The 20,116-nt window shown below is 53.1% G+C and overlaps 4 protein-coding genes across 7 annotated transcripts; 3 read left to right on the top strand and 1 right to left on the bottom strand.

Annotated features, from left to right (window-relative positions):
• Nucleotides 1–1,385: 1,385 nt before the first annotated feature.
• Nucleotides 1,386–7,354, top strand: CLIC1 (chloride intracellular channel 1). The gene is made up of 6 exons (XM_023188861.2): nt 1,386–1,687; nt 3,659–3,768; nt 3,965–4,090; nt 4,254–4,360; nt 5,532–5,713; nt 6,933–7,354. Exons 1-6 carry the CDS (start codon nt 1,649–1,651, stop codon nt 7,092–7,094), a joined length of 726 nt encoding a protein of 241 aa, XP_023044629.1. The 5' UTR covers nt 1,386–1,648; the 3' UTR covers nt 7,095–7,354.
• A 307-nt stretch (nt 7,355–7,661) lies between these two features.
• Nucleotides 7,662–10,899, top strand: DDAH2 (dimethylarginine dimethylaminohydrolase 2). 2 transcript variants are annotated; one of them, XM_023188859.2, is made up of 7 exons: nt 7,662–7,872; nt 8,705–9,065; nt 9,185–9,284; nt 9,410–9,483; nt 9,643–9,762; nt 10,246–10,395; nt 10,581–10,899. In XM_023188859.2, the coding sequence occupies exons 2-7, from the start codon at nt 8,769–8,771 to the stop codon at nt 10,695–10,697; spliced, it is 858 nt and encodes a 285-aa protein (XP_023044627.1). In that variant the 5' UTR covers nt 7,662–7,872; nt 8,705–8,768; the 3' UTR covers nt 10,698–10,899. The 2 variants fall into 2 exon arrangements, with proteins under 2 accessions (XP_023044627.1, XP_023044628.1); XM_023188860.2 differs by lacking the exon at nt 7,662–7,872 and adding an exon at nt 7,925–8,246.
• Nucleotides 10,900–11,225: 326 nt separating this feature from the next.
• Nucleotides 11,226–14,895, bottom strand: MPIG6B (megakaryocyte and platelet inhibitory receptor G6b). 3 transcript variants are annotated; one of them, XM_023188863.2, is made up of 6 exons: nt 14,763–14,895; nt 14,221–14,568; nt 13,965–14,055; nt 13,568–13,608; nt 13,351–13,449; nt 11,226–13,221 (listed from the first exon to the last, which is right to left on the bottom strand). In XM_023188863.2, exons 1-6 carry the CDS (start codon nt 14,821–14,823, stop codon nt 13,148–13,150), a joined length of 714 nt encoding a protein of 237 aa, XP_023044631.2. In that variant the 5' UTR covers nt 14,824–14,895; the 3' UTR covers nt 11,226–13,147. The 3 variants fall into 3 exon arrangements, with proteins under 3 accessions (XP_023044631.2, XP_023044630.2, XP_023044632.2); XM_023188862.2 differs by having other exon boundaries at nt 13,351–13,430; XM_023188864.2 differs by lacking the exon at nt 13,965–14,055.
• A 1,467-nt stretch (nt 14,896–16,362) lies between these two features.
• Nucleotides 16,363–19,545, top strand: LY6G6C (lymphocyte antigen 6 family member G6C). The gene is made up of 3 exons (XM_023188865.2): nt 16,363–16,580; nt 18,007–18,117; nt 18,903–19,545. The coding sequence occupies exons 1-3, from the start codon at nt 16,529–16,531 to the stop codon at nt 19,115–19,117; spliced, it is 378 nt and encodes a 125-aa protein (XP_023044633.1). The 5' UTR covers nt 16,363–16,528; the 3' UTR covers nt 19,118–19,545.
• The last annotated feature ends 571 nt before the right edge of the window (nt 19,546–20,116 follow it).

Raw genomic sequence — 20,116 nt, 5'->3', positions numbered from 1 at the left:
AGGGATGGTTGGACAGGAGAGAAATTCAGGATATGGAAGCTGGAATTCTGGGTTTATTTTTTCAGCAGGTCATAAAAGGTTTAATAGAAATCAAGGTTACTGGGGAGAGAGCTGCTCCTCCTGTGTCCTCCCCACTTACTTATTTAGGTGTCCCCAAGGACTCCACTCCCACTATTCTGTCTGATCTTTCTTTATGCCCATGACAGGACCAGCTAACAACACCCCTACCCCACCCCCTATACACATACTTCAGGATGGGGCAGCTCTGTCTCAGGGCCATGATAATCCCACCCCTCTGCCCCATCTCCAAGGCAACCTGTCAGTGAGAAGAGGACAAAGGGCACAGGAAGGGGCCCCAATAGGAAGCATAAGTGGAAGCACAAAGCTGACCAAGCTACAGGAACAGACCTGTCCCTGCGACAAAGCCCCTTGCCTCAGCTTTTTGTTTCCTTTGCAAAAGACTTGGTCATCTCCCTTCCTATCTCTAACTCTATTTTCTTTTTCTTTTCTTCTTCTTCTTCTTCTTTTTTTTTTTAGACGGAGTTTCGCTCTTATTGCCCAGGCTGGAGTGCAATGGCACCATCTTGGCTCACTGCAACCTTCACCTCCCGGGTTCAAGTGATTCTCCCGCCTCAGCCTTCTCGAGTAGCTGGGATTTGCCACGCCTGACAAGTTTTTGTATTTTTAGTAGAGATGGGGTTTCTCCACGTTGGCCAGGCTGGTCTCCAACTCCCTGACCTCAGGTGATCCACCCCCTTCGGCCTCCTAAAGTGCTGGGATTACAGGTGTGAGCCACCTCGCCTGGCCGCTAACTCTACTTTCTATACCCAATCCCAAGTCTAGGCCACAAGGACTGCAAGTCTTAGTGCTGAGCTGGGCCTGGAGACAGTAGACTGTGGGGGGCACAGGACCTACTGAGACACCAGTCTGGGCAGCTCAGGAAGTGTTGGCGTCACCCCTTCCCTAATCCCAGGCTGCATGGCTAACGGTTCCTATCTGCAGTCCCGGCCTTCCACTTCCGAGTTCTTCTCTCAGACCACAGTCCCAGCAACCCAGAATTTGGATTGGAGTCTGGAAGAAATGCAGAAGGATTAAACGACCACCTTTCCATTCGAAGGCCGCATCCCTGGATCTTCACGGGTGTGCCTAAGCTGCTAGTGTCAAGTTTTTTATATGAGGGTCAGTTGGGTTGTACTCAGATTAATGAAGCAGGGAAACTGAGGCAGAAAAGAGTCTTGTGTTCAGGAGAAGTCGGACAAACAAGGAGGTTTTCAGGACTCCTCCTGAACACCCCCATCCCCATCCTGTGGGAGATCGGAGGATTCCCCTTCCGGACCCACTCCCTACATCGTCGAGTCCCGCCCCCTCCAGTCCCCTCCCCAGGTTCAGGGCGGGGCCGGTCGGTGAGTCAGCGGCTCTCTGATCCAGCCCAGGAGAGGACGGAGCTGGAGGAGCTGGGTGTGGGGTGTATTGGGCTAGTGGGGAGGCCGAGTTTGGGAGCAAATAGGGTCTGATTGAGTTTGTGTTGCACTAAAGAGACAGCCCTGGGTCTAGGGGAGAGAATCCCTGAGTGTGAGACCCGCCTTCCCTGGCCCCAGCCCCTCCCAGTTCCCCCAGCGACGGCCACTTCCTGGTGCCCGACGCAACCATGGCTGAAGAACAACCGCAGGTCGAATTGTTCGTGAAGGTAAGAACGCTTCTCTCCTCAGCCCCCCAAATTCCTGGAAGCCAACTCCCACGTTTCCCTCAGTCCAGCCTTAACTCCCCAATCCCTTCCCTCCTTGGCTCCCAACCCCAATCCCACGTGCACTCTTTGGTTGAGGGGTGGTTTTGAGAGGGGAAGACATTAACTTGTTAGCAAGTAATGAGAGTTCTAGAATCAACCCTGAAAAGTTTGTAAAAGTGCAAGTTTCTAGCAGCCTAAAGGAAGGGAAGTAGAGAAAAAGGAGAATTCCCAAAAGTGAGACTGGGGTGGGGTAGGGAGCGAGCTGGTGAAGGGACAGTGGGGGGCCCAGCAGGGTTTAGAAGGGACAGAGGGGAACCTCAGTTAGGACATGTGTCCCTACAAAATCTGAGGGTGAGTAGTGTAACAGGGGAGGGGTGTGTGTGTGTGTGGCTGGAGACATTTCGGGGAAGAGTGTGTGTTGAGAGAGGCCTGAGAGTGAGAGCAAGTAAGCTGGGAAGCTTTGAGGGGGTGGAACAAAACAGGAGACTGGGATCAGAGTTCGAAAAGCAGAGCTGGAGAGGTGATGGGGTGGCATCGAGTATCCGCAGGACTGGGGAAAGGGAGAGAAGGGGAGGTGGCAAGAAGACGTGAGTAGCTACCACAAGGATGGGTGGGAGAGAGATCAGACGGAGGGGGAGAGCTCGGTTAGGGCATTTTGGCATTTGGGGGTTGGAGAAGTAGAAGACTTGCCCCAGCTCTCTCTCTCTGCGGGTGTGGGTGAGGAGAGATGGTCCTATCGCATTTGGGTAGCAGAACTGCAGGCAGCAGGCTTCTCGGTGTTGCCCAGCTCCCCTCTGATTCCAGCGGCCGGTCCCCTCCCTACCGCTGCTGCATTCTTTCCCCAGTCTTGGGACCTCCTGTCTATGCCCCTCTCTCCCTTCTGTAACAGCGTCCTCTTCTCTCTGCTCTGTCTGTGTCTGTCTGTTGGCACGCACGTCTCCCCACCCTCCACTTTCCTGCCGCCTTTCTTTCCCCTTCCCCGCTTTTGTTTCTCTCATCTTTGTGTGTCTCTGCCTGTGTCTCCCTCTCCCTTCTGCTTGGGTTTCTCGGGCAGCCATTCCCTCTCCCTGGGCTGGGGGAAGTCAGAGCGTGCTTGGGTCCACCCCCTTAGGTGTGGTCCCCACCTCACTCTCACATTCGCCTCTGGGGCTATTTTTACTCCTGGGTGAAGCTGTGCCGCAGAGATTCCGGCCCTGTGTCCTGTGAGAGGATGGTTATTGCAGTCAGAGGACTTGTGCTGGGAGACCCTGGCAGCGGGTTAGGGGGTAGCCTTAGCTGCCCAGGCCTCATCCTCATGGTCCCTTCCCCCACATCCTTGACAGGAAGGAAGCTGGAGACAGAGAGATGAATCACCCTCAGCTTAGGGGGAGGTGTCCCTTGGGCCAATGAGGTCACTACTTGCTAATTAGAGGGCAGCCCCTCTCTGTAGGGCCCTCCACATCTCTAGGGCGAGGCCCAGGGTCCGTTGACTAGACTCCCCACCCAGCTGCCAAAGACAGCTTGGGTTGGAGGTTTAGAGAACCAAAGCTCTGTCTCCCAGACCCCACCCCACCTCTCCTGTCTTCAGACTCTACTGCCTTCAGGAACCCAGAAATCCAGGCTTCTAGCCTACAACTCTGGCCTCACCGAAGTTCCACACCCTTCCCTCTCTAGAATTCAGATCCTCCCAAGTTCTCCAGGACCTCCTCCCTTTACCTACCTCCCACTTGTCCTCAGTCTCTGGGGAACCAGAAGCCTGCCTTTGCAAAAAAATTTCCCATTGATCTGCCTTAGGTTTGACCCAGGCCCAAGGGCGAAGAGCCCATAGTGAGGGGACAGTGTATGTGTCATGACTAGGCAGAAAACAGCTGGTCTGGGAGTGGGAATGCAGAGACTGGCCTAGGGATTGGTGGGGTGCACCAGGCATAACCTTGGGCTGGGGTTGCTTTTCAGGCTGGCAGTGATGGGGCCAAGATTGGGAACTGCCCGTTCTCCCAGAGACTGTTCATGGTACTGTGGCTCAAGGGAGTCACCTTCAATGTTACCACCGTTGACACCAAAAGGTAGGCCTGCTTCTGTTCCTTGAAACACCCCTTGTGTACACATGTGTGCAAACACACACTCACGCACCCGAGTCCTTCTGTCGTGAACATTTTTGCCCTCCTCCTGGAGTCCCTTTCTTATCCCACGTCCTCCATTCCCCCTTTCTAGTTCTCCCTGACCCTCATTTCCAGTCCTGATGCCTAATCCTTTCTCCAGGCGGACCGAGACAGTGCAGAAGCTGTGCCCAGGAGGGCAGCTCCCATTCCTGCTGTATGGCACTGAAGTGCACACAGACACCAACAAGATTGAGGAATTTCTGGAGGCAGTGCTGTGCCCTCCCAGGTATAGTGGCACTCAGAAAGTAGAGAGGTGGAGCAGGGAGATTCTGGGAAACAGACAGGTAGCAGAAATGGAAAACAGAGATGGTGATGGGGTTGGGGCAGGGGAGCTAGCTGAGGTTCCTCCCAGGAAGACATCTTACTTCATTTTTCCCATTGGCTTTCAGGTATCCCAAGCTGGCAGCTCTGAACCCTGAGTCCAACACTGCTGGGCTGGACATATTTGCCAAATTTTCTGCCTACATCAAGAATTCAAACCCAGCACTCAATGATAGTGAGTCCTGTGGGTCAGAGGCCTGGGTCCTGGGAGGAATAGAGAGGACCCAGAGGGTAGGAGACATTAGGGGCACCTGGAAGTTCTGATATCAGGGAGATGAAGCAGATGTTGGTAAATTTCCCCCAGCTTCCCATTTTTGCTTTACCTCTGTATTTTCCTGCATTTTTATTGGCCAGGACTTTTAAGCCTTTCTCATTTGTTCCCTAGCCTCTTCTGCTCCACTGGGGACATTAGTTGTCTGCTGGCCTGTTTTCTGGCAGAATAGGGTTATGCTTAAGAACAATCATCACTTTAGATCCAGATTGCCTGAGTACAAATCCAACTAGCTGTATAATTTTGAGCAATCATTTCACCTCTAAGTCCATTTCCAGATCCACAAAATTAGGATAACAATTTCATATAAATAAGTTTTTTTTGTTTTGTTTTGTTTTTGGAGACAGAGTCTCACTCTGTCGTCCAGGCTGGAGTGCAGTGTCTCAGTCACCTCACTGCAACCTACGCCTGCCGGGTTCAAGCTATTCTACCTCAGCCTCCTGAGTAGCTGGGATTACAGACGTGCATCACCACGCCCAGTTAATTTTTGTATTTTTAGTAGAGACGGGGTTTCACCATGTTGGCCAGGCTGGTCTTGAACTCCTGACCTCAGGTGATCCATCTGCCTTGGCCTCCCAAAGTTCTGGGATTACAGGCGTGAGCAACTGCACCTGGTGATATAAATGAGTTTTTAAAATGTAAAGTGCTCACTTTGGGAGGCCGAGGTGAGCGGATCACCTGAGGTTAGGAATTGGAGACTAGCCTGGCCAACATGACTGGTCTCTACTAAAAAAAAATACAAAAATTAGCCAGTTGTAGTGGCAGGCACCTGTAATCCCAGCTACTCAGGAGGCTGAGGCAGGAGAATCATTTGAATCTGGGAGGCAGAGGTTGCAGTGAGCCGGGATCATGCCACTGCACTGCAGTCTGGGCAACGGACCAAGACTCCATCTAAAATAAAATAATATAAAGTAAAATAAAATAAAATGTAAAGTGCTTAGAATAACACATAGAAAAGTACTTGAGTGTTAGCTATTATTATTTTGGACTCACCATTAGTATCCACCCCCAACGGGCCTTTTCGGACTATGTCAATCTTTTCCTGAAGTTCTAATCAATTCCCTCTCTTGCACAGATCTGGAGAAGGGACTCCTGAAAGCCCTGAAGGTTTTAGACAATTACTTAACATCCCCCCTCCCAGAAGAAGTGGATGAAACCAGTGCTGAAGATGAAGGTGTCTCTCAGAGGAAGTTTCTGGATGGCAACGAGCTCACCCTGGCTGACTGCAACCTGTTGCCAAAGTTACACATAGTACAGGTGTGTGGTTATTGCGGGAGGAGAGGATGACCACTGGGATGGCCCTTTAAGGAGCTCCCACATGGGCTTCCCCTGACAACCACTCTGAAGATGGCTTCTTTCTTATTGTGGTTTTCATAAATTGCTACCAATGGCAGACCCCACCCCAGTCCTTTGCAGCAGTCATTGCTGGCAAGACCACTGCTTGAGATAATTATATTCCATGATATAAGTCGTGGGTGCAAACAGACTACCAAAGAGGAATACATCCCAGTATTACTTTTGAAGAATGCTCTTCCTGTCTCGGTATCACTGCCAAATTCCCAGATTAGATAGAGCAGGCTTTTCCTAAAGTCAAAGCTTTAACATTCTTTATACTTCAGTCTTCACTTCCTCTTGTGGAAGATCAAAACTGCTGGTTCCCATGTTTTTGTCATAGACTCAAAGCTATGGTTTAGTTTGTGCAACATGGGCCTGATGTCAGTCTGCCACACTACTATGTAGTGAACATCCGTGTACTAAGCATTGAAAGATACACAAGTGTATGGTGACTGGGCCTTGTTCTCAAAGGGTTGAAATCTGAGACAATAAAATATTCATATGAAAGTTAAGAATATATGATGAAGTCAGATGGGCTGGGCACGGTGGCTCACGCCTATAATCCCAACACTTTGGGAGGCCAAGGCTGGTGGATCACCTGAGGTTAGGAGTTTGAGACCGGCCTGGCCAACATGGTGAAACCCCATCTCTACTAAAATTACAAAAATTATCCGCAGCGGGCACCTGTAATCACAGCTATTCGGGAGGCTGAGGCAGGAGAATCACTTGAACCTGAGAGGCGGAGGTTGCAGTGAGCCAAGATCATGCCATTGCACTCCAGCCTGGGTAACAGAGCAAGACTCCGTCTCAAAAAAAAAAAGTCTGATGAAAAATAAGGACAAAAGTCACTTGTGTCAGTGCCTGAAGTGGTATAGGGGGGAAAAAGTCACTGTGGAAATTCAAGAGGAGAATTTTATGATATGTAAACTGTATCTCAGGCTTTAAAAACTCAGGAAAAATGGCTAGTTATTAAAAGCCAGGATTTCAGTAAGTGAAAAGGAGGGCTAACAACGGTACAAGACAGTAAGGAGTTGAGCTGGTTTTATCATGTCAGCCTGGGGAGAAGGGAAAGGCCAGCGTAGCAGCCAAGGTGGCTTCCCTGGGGCTAACATGTTGGTCCCTCTCCTCTCCCCATCCTCAGGTGGTGTGTAAGAAGTACCGGGGATTCACCATCCCCGAGGTCTTCCGGGGAGTGCATCGGTACTTGAGCAATGCCTACGCGCGGGAAGAATTCGCTTCCACCTGTCCAGATGATGAGGAGATCGAGCTCGCCTATGAGCAAGTGGCCAAGGCCCTCAAATAAGCCCCTCCTGGGACTCCCTCAACCCCTCCATTTTCTTCACAAAGGCCCTGGTGGTTTCCACATTGCTACCCAATGGACACACTCCAAAATGGCCAGTGGTCAGGGAATCCTGGATCACTTGTTCCGGGATGGTGTGGTGGAAGAGGGGATGAGGGAAAGAAATGGGGGGCCTGAGTGAGATTTTTATTGTGGGGTGGGATGGGTAGGACAACATATTTCAGTAATAAAATACAGAATAAAAATCAAGTGTTTTTACGCAATGGGGGTTTGAAGTGTGGGTGATATGGAATGAGGGGTGGGTCAGTGATCTTGAGCTCAGGGCAGAAGCCAGGAATTAAGAAGGGAAGTGTTTGTGGTGGGGGCTATTTTTCGTGCCTGTCCTCTGTTGCGCTGTTCTGAGGTCTACGAAGCATTTGCAGCCCCGCAGCGAGGGCCGGCCAGATCTGGGTGGGCCTGGGCAGCGCTCGCTGGGCGGCGCCGATTTCTGGCAAGGGGGACGCAGTCTGGATGTAGTGGGCGCGGCTTAGCAGGGCGGAATGGGCGTGGCCCAAAGAAGCCCCGCCCTGTCCCGCTTAGACAATGCCCCGGAGCCGCCAGACCGTCGCGCCCCCGCCCTATCGTAGTATATGAGCTCGCCTACCCAAGGACCCCCTAAAAGCCAGAGCTCCCAGTCCCCGAGGCTTGAAGACGGGGACTCCCTTCTCCACCAACTCTGTCCTCGGGGGGTGGGGCCCCAGCCGAGATCACAGCGCGACAGGAGTAGGGGTGGCCGCTGGAGGTGAGTCTTGGGTGGGGGGGCCCTGAACCGTACGGGGCCCGGGGTTTGGGGGTGCCGGGCCCATGCCTGCACCGGACAGAGAGTATGGGGAGCCGGCATTTGGGCGCGGAGTTAGGCGGGGTGGACTTTGGGACACAGACCAGACGGGGAACCCGGTCCTGGAGCCGGGAGTAGCCCCAGCGCCCCGGAACCACGCCCCCTGTTTCCCCGCCCCTCGCATTTCCTTTTAGACCTCTCCCAGTCCTTTGGGACTCAGTCTGGTTTATACTAGGTCTTGCTAGGGGCAGCGTGACCGGCCAGGGCGGAGAGAGGATGCTTAACTCCTTAGGCTGAAACTCCTCCCTTCCTACCCACCTTTTTTCCTTCTCTTTCGGGTACTCAAGACTTCCATCCCCCAGCCCTTGACTCTCCAGCTTTCTCCTTCTGTCCCATAACCCCTGCGGGTCCCGGGCCGGACTTCAAGTCCCTACCGTAGCGAGCAGCTGAGGGTTAAGGGGGCGGGGCTGCTGCATTTTTGGGGAGTGAGCGCATCCTAGTGGCTGCCAAGAGGGGCGCCCGACAGGGACCTCACGAAGCCCCCGAGCAGGGGCAACAGGTGTTTTGGAGATTAGACACCCTAGCCTTGTTCCTCAGGCTCCTCTTAAAGAATCTGACCCCTGAGGGTGCTGGGTAGAGTGGGGTCGACAGGAGCAGAAGGTCTGGAGGGGGTGGGGCGGAGTGGGAGGGACGCCCAGAGATGGCAGGAGGAAGACCTGGGCGCTCTTAACTACCCCCAACCCCCTTGTCTGCATGTGTCTTTCTCTGTCTCCTCCTTTTCTGTTTCTTCTCCCAGACAGGTGAAGAAACAAGAAAACTAAGAAATTCGAGCGGTTGGAGGGGTCTTCTGTGTGGATGGGATGGGGACGCCGGGGGAGGGGCTGGGCCGCTGCTCCCATGCCCTGATCCGGGGAGTCCCAGAGAGCCTGGCGTCGGGGGAAGATGCGGGGGCTGGCCTTCCGGCTCTGGATCTGGCCAAAGCCCAAAGGGAGCACGGGGTGCTGGGAGGTAAACTGAGGCAGCGACTGGGGCTACAGCTGCTAGAACTGCCACCTGAGGAGTCGTTGCCGCTGGGACCGCTGCTTGGCGACACGGCCGTGATCCAAGGGGACACGGCCCTAATCACGCGACCCTGGAGCCCCGCTCGTAGGCCAGAGGTGAGCGCCACGGCGCGTGTGTAGTATGGGGAAGGGCAGGAGGAGCTGGATGTCGAGGCTTTGGGGAAGAATTGGGGACGGGGGTGTCACAGCTCCGTGCCCTCTTCTCCTATCCTAAGGTCGATGGAGTCCGCAAAGCCCTGCAAGACCTGGGGCTCCGAATTGTGGAAATAGGAGACGAGAACGCGACGCTGGATGGCACTGACGTTCTCTTCACCGGTGAGGCTGGTGGGCGGCACCCCGGGGTCTTGGCACAGGGAAGTAGAGTTTGGGAGACTTGGCCGTCTCGAGCCTTGTTTCCAACTCATTCCCGCCCTCAAACCTCCGCGGCCTCCCGGACTCAGGCCGGGAGTTTTTCGTAGGCCTCTCCAAATGGACCAATCACCGAGGAGCTGAGATCGTGGCGGACACGTTCCGGGTGCGGAGCGGGACCCGCCTAGGGAGGGAGCGGGGTGCAGGTGGGGGTCGGAAGGGCCTGAGAGCCCGCTGAGGAAATGAGAGGCACAGAGCAGCCTATATTTGAGGATATCCCATCACCCCTCCCTCGCCCCTGAATACCTCCCCTCGCTCTCCCTAGGACTTCGCCGTCTCCACTGTGCCAGTCTCGGGTCCCTCACACCTGCGTGGTCTCTGCGGCATGGGGGGACCTCGCACTGTTGTGGCAGGCAGCAGCGAAGCTGCCCAAAAGGCTGTCCGGGTGAGGAGGGGGCGGGGCCAACAAGAGTGGGCGCGGTTCTGGGCCCGGGAGGCAGGGAGCTGGGAGGCTTAGGAAATTAGCCCCAACCCCTGCCCTCATTGGGCTGTCCATCTTATATGAAAGAACACACGAGTAAATAAGAAGTTACAACAGCGGGACTAGGAACAGGGGTGATTAATTTGCTCTTCCGGAGTTTCAGGAAACCCCAAAGGTGGCACCTAAACTGTTACTCTAAGGATGGATAGAACAGATAAGAGGAGGGGCTGCGGAAGGTAGGGGGTTGAAAATAACTGCATATGATTCCAAGATGGAAATTAGCAAAGGTAACTAAAGTACTTAGTGTCTGACATACAGTAAGCTCTATGTGCTTGCTGTCATCATTATGCACAAATGTCAGTCTTTCCTTAGCCCTTAGTGGTGGTTGAGCAGGTGGACTCAGCTGTGGAGAGGTTCTGAGACTGCAACACTTCCTTTTTCCTCCAGGCAATGGCAGTGCTGACTGATCACCCATATGCTTCCCTGACCCTCCCAGATGACGCAGCTGCTGACTGTCTCTTTCTTCGTCCTGGGTTGCCTGGTGTGCCCCCTTTCCTCCTGCACCGTGGAGGTGGGGATCTGCCCAACAGCCAGGAGGTGAGGGAGGGCAGGAACTCCAACACCAAGCACCATCAGAGAAAGGAGTTTCAGGCTTTCCTAGTGAGAGGAAGGGTACCTTCTCTAGAATCCTGGGTGGGGCCACTCTGAGCTGGCTGGAAGAGTGGCCTGGCTCAGCCTGAGGTCTCACTACCCTCTCCCCACTCCATGTCCTCCCTGTGCAGGCACTGCAGAAGCTCTCTGATGTCACCCTGGTCCCTGTGTCCTGCTCAGAACTGGAGAAGGCTGGCGCCGGGCTCAGCTCCCTCTGCTTGGTGCTCAGCACACGCCCCCACAGCTGAGGGCCTGGCCTTGGGGTACTGCTGGCCAGGGGTAGGATAGTATAGGGAGTAGAAGGGGAAGGAGGGTTAGATAGAGAATGCTGAGTAGGCAGTAGTTGGGAGAGAATCTCAATATGGGGGGAGGGCAGAGTGTAGGGAAAAGGATAGGGTCCACTGGGTGAGTCCTCCCTCTCAGAACCAATAAAATAGAATTGACCTTTTAGACTGGGCTGTGACTGGTGTCTTACTGGGGCAAAGGGATAAGGCAGGGCTGAAACCTGAGGTTGGGGTCGGTGCAGGGAAGAAGGCCTCTCATTCAAAAAACTTGTTAGGTACTTACCAAGTCATTGCCCAACCATGTCATAGGAACTTGCGCAAAAGATGGACAAGACAGAATTTCTATCATGGGAAGTGTGTCCAGGGCAGAAAAAAGAGTGTACGGATGGATTGCTCACTGAATTTTATCTAACAGTCAGATGATTCAGAGACTGGTAGATTACCAGTCCACCCCTATTTGATAAAGAAAAAGAAATGACACTTCCAGGGACATTCATTTTTCATTCATTCATTTACTGAGGCTTAGTAATGATATCAAAAGGGTCAGTCTCCTGATGGTGGGGAGCTCACAGTACATGCAAATTTCTTCCAAATTGAAATACAGGTTGTGATGTGATGGAACAATTTACAGAAGGCTGTTTCTATGAGGGAAATAAAGGGGGTGTGCCCTAGGGCATCAAAGTATATACAAGGGGTGGGCAAGGAGGGTCAGCTTCCCAGAGAAGGCCACACTTGAACTGAGGATAAATAAGAATTAGCCAGGCAGGTAGTGTGGAGGAGGGAAAGCGGTACTACAGAAAGAAGGAATTGCACTGGCAAAGACATTTTGGGGCTAGGGAGAATTCTCTTAAGGCTGACATTTTCTAAGATGTGCATGTGGAGTGACAGAGATAAGCCTGGAGAGTGGACAAAGTGCTGTAGTATGTTGTATCCAAAGCCAAGGCATGTGGGCACAGAGCTGAAGCTAAGGAGAGTACTTCAGTTCTGTAATAAGGGCTGTCAGAAGCAGTTATCTCTTAAGTAGCATCTCTGACTTCAGGGAGGAAAGCAAGGGTAGGAGGATGAGGTGGGGCTATGGGTAATCCAGGAAGGAAGTGAGGAGAGTACATTCACTTGGCAGTGCTGGGCATGGAATAGAGTGTGGGCTTGACAGTGATGTTAAGATAGAAAGACTGGACTTTATGGCTCACTGTGTGGGAGTAAGAGAGGAAGGAGGTCTGCGTGACTCCCAGTTTCTGGGTTGGGCAACTGGGTTGTTAAAGAGAATGCAGAGGAGAATTAAGTGAGCAGCTTCAGAGATGACAATGAGTTGGGTTTGACATTCGGAGTGCAAAATGCTTGAGGTCAGTCAGGCAGAATGTCTAAGGGGAAGTTTGTTAATCCCAAATCTGAGATCTGAGCCAGACAGAGTTCTGGGTGTCATTTGCCGAAGTGGGAGCTGAGGACTGACTGTGGATGAGAGTGTCCCAGAAGAACAGAAAGGGACAAACCTAGAATGATGGGGAATACTGTAGGGATATGGAGCAAGGAAGAGGGGTCCAAAAAGAAAACACCAGCAACAAAGTAAAATAGAGCTTAAAGAATGGAGTAATCAGGCCGGGCGCCGTGGCTCACACCTGTAATCCCAGCACTTTGGGAGGCCGAGGCAGGTGGATCACGAGGTCAGGAGATCAAGACCATCCTGGCTAACACAGTGAAACCCCGTCTCTACCAAAAATACCAAAAATTAGCTGGGCGTGTTGGCGGGCGCCTGTAGTCCCAGCTACTCAGGAGGCAGAGGCAGGAGAATGGCGTGAACCCGGGAAGCGGAGCTTGCAGTGAGCCAAGACCGCGCCACTGCACTCCAGCCTGGGCGACAGAGTGAGACTCTATCTCAAAAAAAAAAGGAATGGAGTAATCAGAGACCAAACCAGATGAATGCTAAAAATGTCTACTGGGTGTGGCTATTAGGACGTTACTGGCAATCTTATGGAGAGCAGATAAGCAATTTCAACAGATGAGCAGTGGGGATAAAGTGAAGGAGAAGAAAATGGAAGAGGCAGGTGTATGCCCCTGGTTGCAAAGCTTGACTGTGAAGGGAAGGGAAGAGATAAGGCAACTGTCTGGGACTTTTGATATCGTGAGATAGGAGCTAGGGCTTGATTGGATATAGAGAGGACACCGGTGGTGAGGGAGACATGGAGGTTATAGGAGAGATGTGATTAAGTTTAGGAGTAAGATCAGTGGCAGAGACAGCCTAGAGCCCAGGTCTCCCAACTCCCAGTCTAGCACTTATTTCTATACCATGGTGCCTTCCTCTTCCAGGTGAGGGACCAAGGAGGGGAGAGGGATTATGGGTAGCTGGGATCCCCTAGCTTGGGAGGTTTGGAGTAAGGGCTTCCCTTCAAACTACAACTGCATAGATGGTGGAGGCATCAGCAGGGTCCATTGTGGACAGCCGGCGGGGCCTGCTGAGGGCTAGATGGTCCAGATCCGCATAGAGCAGGCTCTGGAGGAGGAAGGGGAGGAAGACAAGATGGTCTCCACAGTCTCCCTTGGAGTTCAGGCCTTTTTTTTTTTTTTTGGTCCATTTTCCTCAGAGATTCTGGCCATCCCCTTCCCATCCCCATGCCCTTACCGGTTCCTGGTCCAGGTCCCCTGGAATCTTGGGCTCTTCCTCCTTTACTGGCCTCTGGGGCTCGGTTTTCACAAGTGGAGCTATGTGGAGGGGACAGAGCTGAAGGATGGAGAGAAGGTGACCAACGTGTCTGTTCCCAGCAAGGGCTCAGACTCAGGAATTGAGGGGTGGGGAGTGGGTGTGTAGGAGAAAGAAAACGGGGTGGAGTTAGTCTCACCAAATCTAGGGAGTGGTCCAATCGGTTGCGGGGGCAGGCGCCTGTAAGGGACATATGAGTCTTTGAGAGCCACCAGTCTTGTCTCACTGGTTCTCCTGGGACTCAGGCCACGCCAAGGACAGTCCAGCAACTTGAAGGCTCAGACCGGAAACAACTTAGACTCTACCCCCACCGACAGTCCAGCCCAGGCTCTGACTCTGCTGCACTTCCAGCTCATCTCCTCTGGCTGGGCTCTACTCACCAACCAGCGGCCTGGCTCCCACCTTTGACCTCTCCCATTCTTCACCAAGACAGAACCAGAGCTCTAGGTCTAGCTCTTTCTTTTGCGAAGTTTCTGGTCCTGCCCTTTCCACCTCTAGTCACTCCCATTTAACCAGGCCGGGTCCCTCCTGCTCACCTGTGCAGCCACCAGACCAGGCCCAAAGCTCCCAGTCCCAGCACCAGTCCAGCGCCCAGCAGCGGGATCAGGAGCTGGGGATACACGGACCCTGGGGGAAAGGCATGGCGGGGAAGGATGCTAAGGTCAGGGGTTTGACAAGAGAGAGCCAGCTCTCCCGCTCAAGAACCCCCAGCCAAGGCCCTCTTCCGTCCTCTTCCCTCCTCTGGGTATGTGTCAGAGTTAAGTACCCTGGTGCGCACAGGCCTGGACCTACCATGGGTAGGCCCGGGAGCCTTGCAATAGGTCCTGTCCCCCAGCACGTGAAGCACTGTGCGGCTCTCGTCCTCGTGGCGGCCCTTGCAGAAAAAGGTGCCCGAGTCCCCAGCGCTCAAGAGGAGCTCCAGCCGCCGGATACCAGAGTCCAGGGAGCGAAGGCGGCCTACAAAGGGCTGGAGGGGAGGCACGGTGGGGGTCCCGCTCGAAGAGGCCCACAGGATCGGTCGGCGTCCTTTGGAGAGGCCCTTGCAGGCCGGAAAGCTGGGCGCCCAGACCCAGCGGATGGGGTGAGAGACTCCTACGCAAGAGAGATTCACCCGGTCCCCAGGGCGGCCGTCCAGAGAAGCTAGGAGAGGCCGGAGGCTGTGGTTAGGGCCGGCCCATAGGGCAAGACGACCCCCCATCCTGTCTCCTCTTTCTCTTCTCTCTTTTGCACTCCAGCCATCCTGGATCTTCCCACACACAACCCACCCTACTAGGCGGCCCCTTTCTTGCTTCAGCCCCTCTGCATCTATCACAACTCTCCCAGGGATCGCTTACCCCCTTGGTTCCCTTGGGCCCTCGAGAGCAGCAGCGGTAGCAGCTGCAGAAACACAGCCATGGTTAGGATGTGGTGAGGAGAAGCTGCCAGCGAATCAGCGGCGTGGGGCGGGTTGCGGGGGACCGGAGGGAAGTTGGGGGTGAGGAGAACGGAGGGGCTGGGGGGCTCCGATAAGAGAGGGGGTGGGGCCACCAACTGCCCAGATCCCTTTGGGAATCCTCGTAGGCAAACTCAGAGTCCTCAGATGGTGCTCACTTAAAATGTGTGCTCGGGCCATTTACACAAATGCTTTTGCCTGCTTAAATTTTCAGGCGCGCCTGCAATCCCAGCTACTTAGGAGGCTGAGGAGGGAGGAACCCTTGAGCTCAGGAGGTCCAGGTTGCAGTGAACTGTGATCAGGCCATTGCACTCCAGCCTGGGCGACAGAGCCAGCCAGACCCTGTCTCAAAAACAACAACAACGATAAAAATCCCTATTTTGTAGTGTATTGTGATAACGAAACAAAGTAATGCATATAAACTGCTTAGAATACATAGGATTACTATGTATTGTTATCATTTTTTTTTTTTTTTTTTTTTTCTTTTTTTTTTTTTTTTTTTGAGACAGAGTCTCGCTCTGTTGCCAGGCTGGAGTGCAATCTCGACTCACTGCAACCTCTGCCTCCTGGATTCAAGTGATTCTCCTGCCTCAGCCTCCCGAGTAGCTGGGACTACAGGCGCACACCACCACATCCGACTAATTTTTGTATTTTTAGTAGAGACGGGGTTTCACCATGTTGGCCAGGATGGTCTTGATCTCTTGATGTTGTGATCCACCCACCTCGGCCTCCCAAAGTGCTGAAATTGCTGGCGTCAGCCACCACCCCCAGCCTACTATTTGTATTCTTATTTTAACTTCTACCTCAACTCTCTGTGCCCATGCTGTTCCTCCTGCCTTGGTGCCCTGCCCAAGTTGGCAGGTTTTGATTGGGGAGGTGCTTTGGAGCAGGTGCACACAGCCACACCTAGGACAATTGCTGCTGCTGGACTGGAGCAACAAGGCCACACCAAGTGCAAGTGGAGCCGAGGTGACGTCCTGAGAACCTTCATGGGAGCCTGAGGCAGCCCCTACTTAGCAGACCTGTGGTGGCTCCCCTAGATGAGTAGCCCCAGCCCCTGCCTCTGCTGCTATGGCATCACAGAAGCCATCAGTGAGTCACTGATGTTGAGCAGGCATTGGAAAGACCGAGTGGGGTCTGAATGGAGATTAATTTGACCCATTCCATCCCCAGTTTCCACCAGCATGTCCCTATCAATGTCCAGCAGGGACCCAGGGACCCAAATTCAGCAATTAATTTGGGCCTCATCCTTTTGTCCATTTCCCAGGAACCAGCAGAAGCTACCACCATGGACACTGTAAATCACAGAGGCCTTTGATGATGCTCCTTCAGAGGACTCAGCAGCAGGACTGTTAGCTGGGGGCCAGGAAGGGCATCTTGGCCTGAAACCAAGAACCACAATGGCATTGGCCACTAGTGGCACCTGCCCTCCCCCATCCCTCTCTCCCATCCCTACTTCCCACTCTGTCCTGCTCAGTGCCTCCCCACCCCTTGTCTTTTCTCTGGTCAGCTGTGTAGTAAGTGGGAAGGGAGGGGCTATCAGAGGCAGTGAAGGGAGGAGCCTTTGGGTTTATAAGTTCCAAAAAGGCCACTCAACTCCCAGAGCTGGATCCCTGAAAATCTACTTTATCAGCTGCTGTGGTTGCCACCATTCTCAGGACCCTCGCCATGAAAGCCCTTCTGCTGCTCACCCTGTCTGCTCTGCTCTGCTGGGTCTCAGGTGAGCACCTGGGGGCCCCAAGGACCTGGTTTGCCTGGTCAGGACCTTTACACCCTGCTCTATCCACTTCCCTGCCCTACCCACCACTCGGGATCCCAACACCCCCAGCCCCAACTGGCTCAGCTCTCCTGTGCCACCAAGACCAGGCTTCCCTATGACAGCCTCCTTGCTCTGTTTCTCAAAATGCCAGGTCTTCATTCATCCTCCCCACCTCCAAGACAGACCCATTTCTCTCACCTGCCAGGGCTCTGGGTCCCCTGTTCCCCACTCCAAGGTGTCCCCTCTTTGGAAACTCTGGTATCCAGTTCCCCAATCAGCCCCACTTCAATATGCAGCTCTCCAGAATCTAGCTTACCTGCCTTCTCCTCTATCTGCTGTGCTCAGTAAGGTGTCCTCTCAAAGACCTAGGCATCCAGTCCCAGGCTCCTTTTGTAGCCCACCCTCCCCATCTACTCCATCAGGGACTCAGATGTTCAGTCCCTCAGCCATGGCCTTTCCTAGATACCCCCTACTCCCCTCCTGGGTTGCATACCCACTCCCCTACCGGGGATACAAGCTTTCTAGATGGTTGCAGTGACATCTAAGACCCTCCATGGAGATAGAGCATTTTCACGAACCTTCTGAAGAGGGGACACCTGGGCCACTCACCTCCAGGGTGAGGTGGATTTCACTGAGGTGCACATACCAGGCTCCTCCACCCTTGGACCCTGCATCACCAAACTTGCCTGCCCAAACCTTGAATTAACTGAAGCAGGAACTTTGGGGTGCCGCCTTCTGTATCCACCCTCTCCATTTTGATAAGGTGCTAAGATGGAATCTGGTGATCTGCTTCTCAGGTATCATTCCTTTCTGCTGAAGAGCTACTGGGGTGAGAGGATTCTATTCAGGTCTGGTTCCTCTTCCCACACTCTTGCCGGCTCCAGGAGGTGAAGAGTAAATTGTACATTGCTAAAGCTGGCCACAAATGGCTTTCTCGCCAACCTCAAGTTCCAAGATATTTCTGACAGTGTTGTAACTGTCATGATTTTCATTTTTATTATTTCTTCTTCTTTTAAGTTTCCATCTCCTCCTTCACCACCCACATTCTTTCCCCATGGTATCTTCCTCACATTCCATCTATCTCCAGCCCCATGTTTTTGTTCATAGCTCTGTCCCTCTTGACTCATCTCCAAACGGGGTGGAGTGAAGGAAGATATGTAGGGCGTGGGTCTTTCACAAAGCAACAACTCTACCCTTACCTGCCGCCTACTTTCCATTTTCCCTGCATCACTCACTGCTCGGTGCTTACTAGACCAAACAGCCAAACAGGTTGGGGAGCACCTACGTGATGGGCTCTTCTCCACCCTCCACCCCCCACCCCCACCCCCAGCTCAGCTTATCCCCAGGTAAGTCAGAGACCTCTTCAGCCTGACTTGTGTCTTCCCAGCTGACATTCGCTGTCACTCCTGCTACAAGGTCCCTGTGCTGGGCTGTGTGGACCGGCAGTCCTGCCGCCTGGAGCCAGGACAGCAATGCCTGACAACACATGCATACCTTGGTAACATCCCCTTCCTTAGTGGGGGAGAGCAGGGAGGTGGGAGACTCTATGGCCAGGATTGAGGCCCAAATGGGGCTAAGACTGAGACAGAGAAGCAGAGGATTATAGCAATGATAATATTTGGCCACAGATGATTGTGTGCAACATTCTATGTCTTTGCATGTCTTTTTTTCAATTAGTGTTCACGACAACCCTGTGATGTGGTTGCTATTATTATATTGAGAAAACGGCCTCAAAAAGAGACAGTAACACAACTGGGCATGGTGGCTCATGCCTGTAATCCCAGCACTTTGGGAGGCCAAAGCAGGTGGATCACTTGAGGTCAGGAGTTCAAGACCAGTCTGGCCAACATGGTGAAACCCCATTTCTACTAAAAATACAAAAATTAGCCAGGCATGGTGGTGGGCACCTGTAGTCCCAGCTACTATTAAGCTGAGGCAGGATAATTGCTTGAACCCGGGAGGCGGAGGTTGCAGTGAGCTGAGATGGCACCACTGCACTGCAGCCTGGGTGAGAATAAGGCTCTGTCTTGAAAAAAAAAAAAAAGAGAGAGAGAGAGAGAGTAACAGGTCCAAGGCCTTATGGCCAGCAAGTGATAGAACCAGGACTGGGGGAGTGGTGGGTAAGGACATGCAGGAGGAAGATTAGACTGAGAAAAGAGAAGGGGAGGGCCAGGGACAGAGTTGGGAGGGAAGGAAGCCTAGGTGGGTGGATGGGGTGGGGAGGTGGACACAGGCATGCCAGGTGCCCATCCTAGCTGATTCCCTGCCCATTCCCACCCCTAGGTAAGATGTGGGTTTTCTCCAATCTGCGCTGTGGCACACCAGAAGAGCCCTGTCATGAGGCCTTCAACCAAACCAACCGCAAGCTGGGCCTGACATATAACACCACCTGCTGCAACAAGGACAACTGCAACAGTGCAGGCCCCCGGCCCACTCCAGCCCTGGGCCTTGTCTTCCTTACCTCCTTGGCTGGCCTTGGCCTCTGGCTGCTGCACTGAGACTCATTCCATTGGCTGCCCCTCCTCCCACCTGCCTTGGCCTGAACCTCTCACCCTGTGTCTCTGTATCCCCTGGTTTTACAGAATGGTCTCTCCCTAGCTCCCATTTCTTTAATTAAACACTGTTCCGAGAGGTCTCCTCATCCATCCTTCCCACCTCACACCCTTCACTGCTTTTTCTGGGTCCCTTCCCACTTCCTTCCAGGGCCTCCCCATTAGCTCCTAGAAGGGCTCCCCACTTTGCTTCCTACACTCTACTGTCCCCTTCTTGAGAAGGGATTGGGATCTGGGTCTGAAATGGGGCTTCTGTCTTGTCCCCAGTGAAGGCTCCCACAAGGACCTGATGACCTCACTGTATAGGCTCCCATACGTACCCCATCCCCCATACTGACCTCTTTCCGTTTTGAGTAATAAATGTCTGAGTCTGATAAAATGCACATTTGTTATCAGAAGACCTAAGGGTCAGGTCACCTCCCAGGAAATAATACTCCCAATCTCCCAACCTTACACAGGAATCCTTCAGGGAGGTTCCCTGAGAGGCTGGGCTAGGGCAAATGGAGAAACAGGTTTTTCAGGTCTTCATCCTCCCTTCCAGTGTCTCCAGGTGGCACACAACAACTCATATCCCAAATTTAGGCCACACCCCTGATGTATTGCCAAGAAGAAGGTGCAGCCTGGCTTGAGGGCTCTCCAGAAAGGATAGGAGAGGCACGTGGGGATGGGGCCCGAGACCCTGTTTCTTCAGTTTCTCTCAGGTTAGAGTCAGAGGCCTCACCTGGCCTGGTTAGTAAGTAGGGCACCAAGCAGTTTTTACCTATCACAGTTTTTACATTTCTTTTCTCAATTCAAAATTGGGAGCCAAGTTGCAAATGGGAGAAAGGGGAGCAAACCCAGACTCAGGCTCACAAAACCCTGGCAACCCCACTCAGTGAATCTCATTGCTAAGGAAGATTCAACCTAGCAACAGGATCCAGGAACCACAGAAGGCAGAGAAGCCAT

This window comes from Piliocolobus tephrosceles, chromosome 5 (genome assembly GCF_002776525.5).
Source record: "Piliocolobus tephrosceles isolate RC106 chromosome 5, ASM277652v3, whole genome shotgun sequence".
Lineage (NCBI taxonomy): Eukaryota > Metazoa > Chordata > Mammalia > Primates > Cercopithecidae > Piliocolobus > Piliocolobus tephrosceles.
The sequence above is the reverse complement of the archived record's forward strand: the minus strand, read 5'-3'. Positions and strand labels throughout refer to the sequence as shown.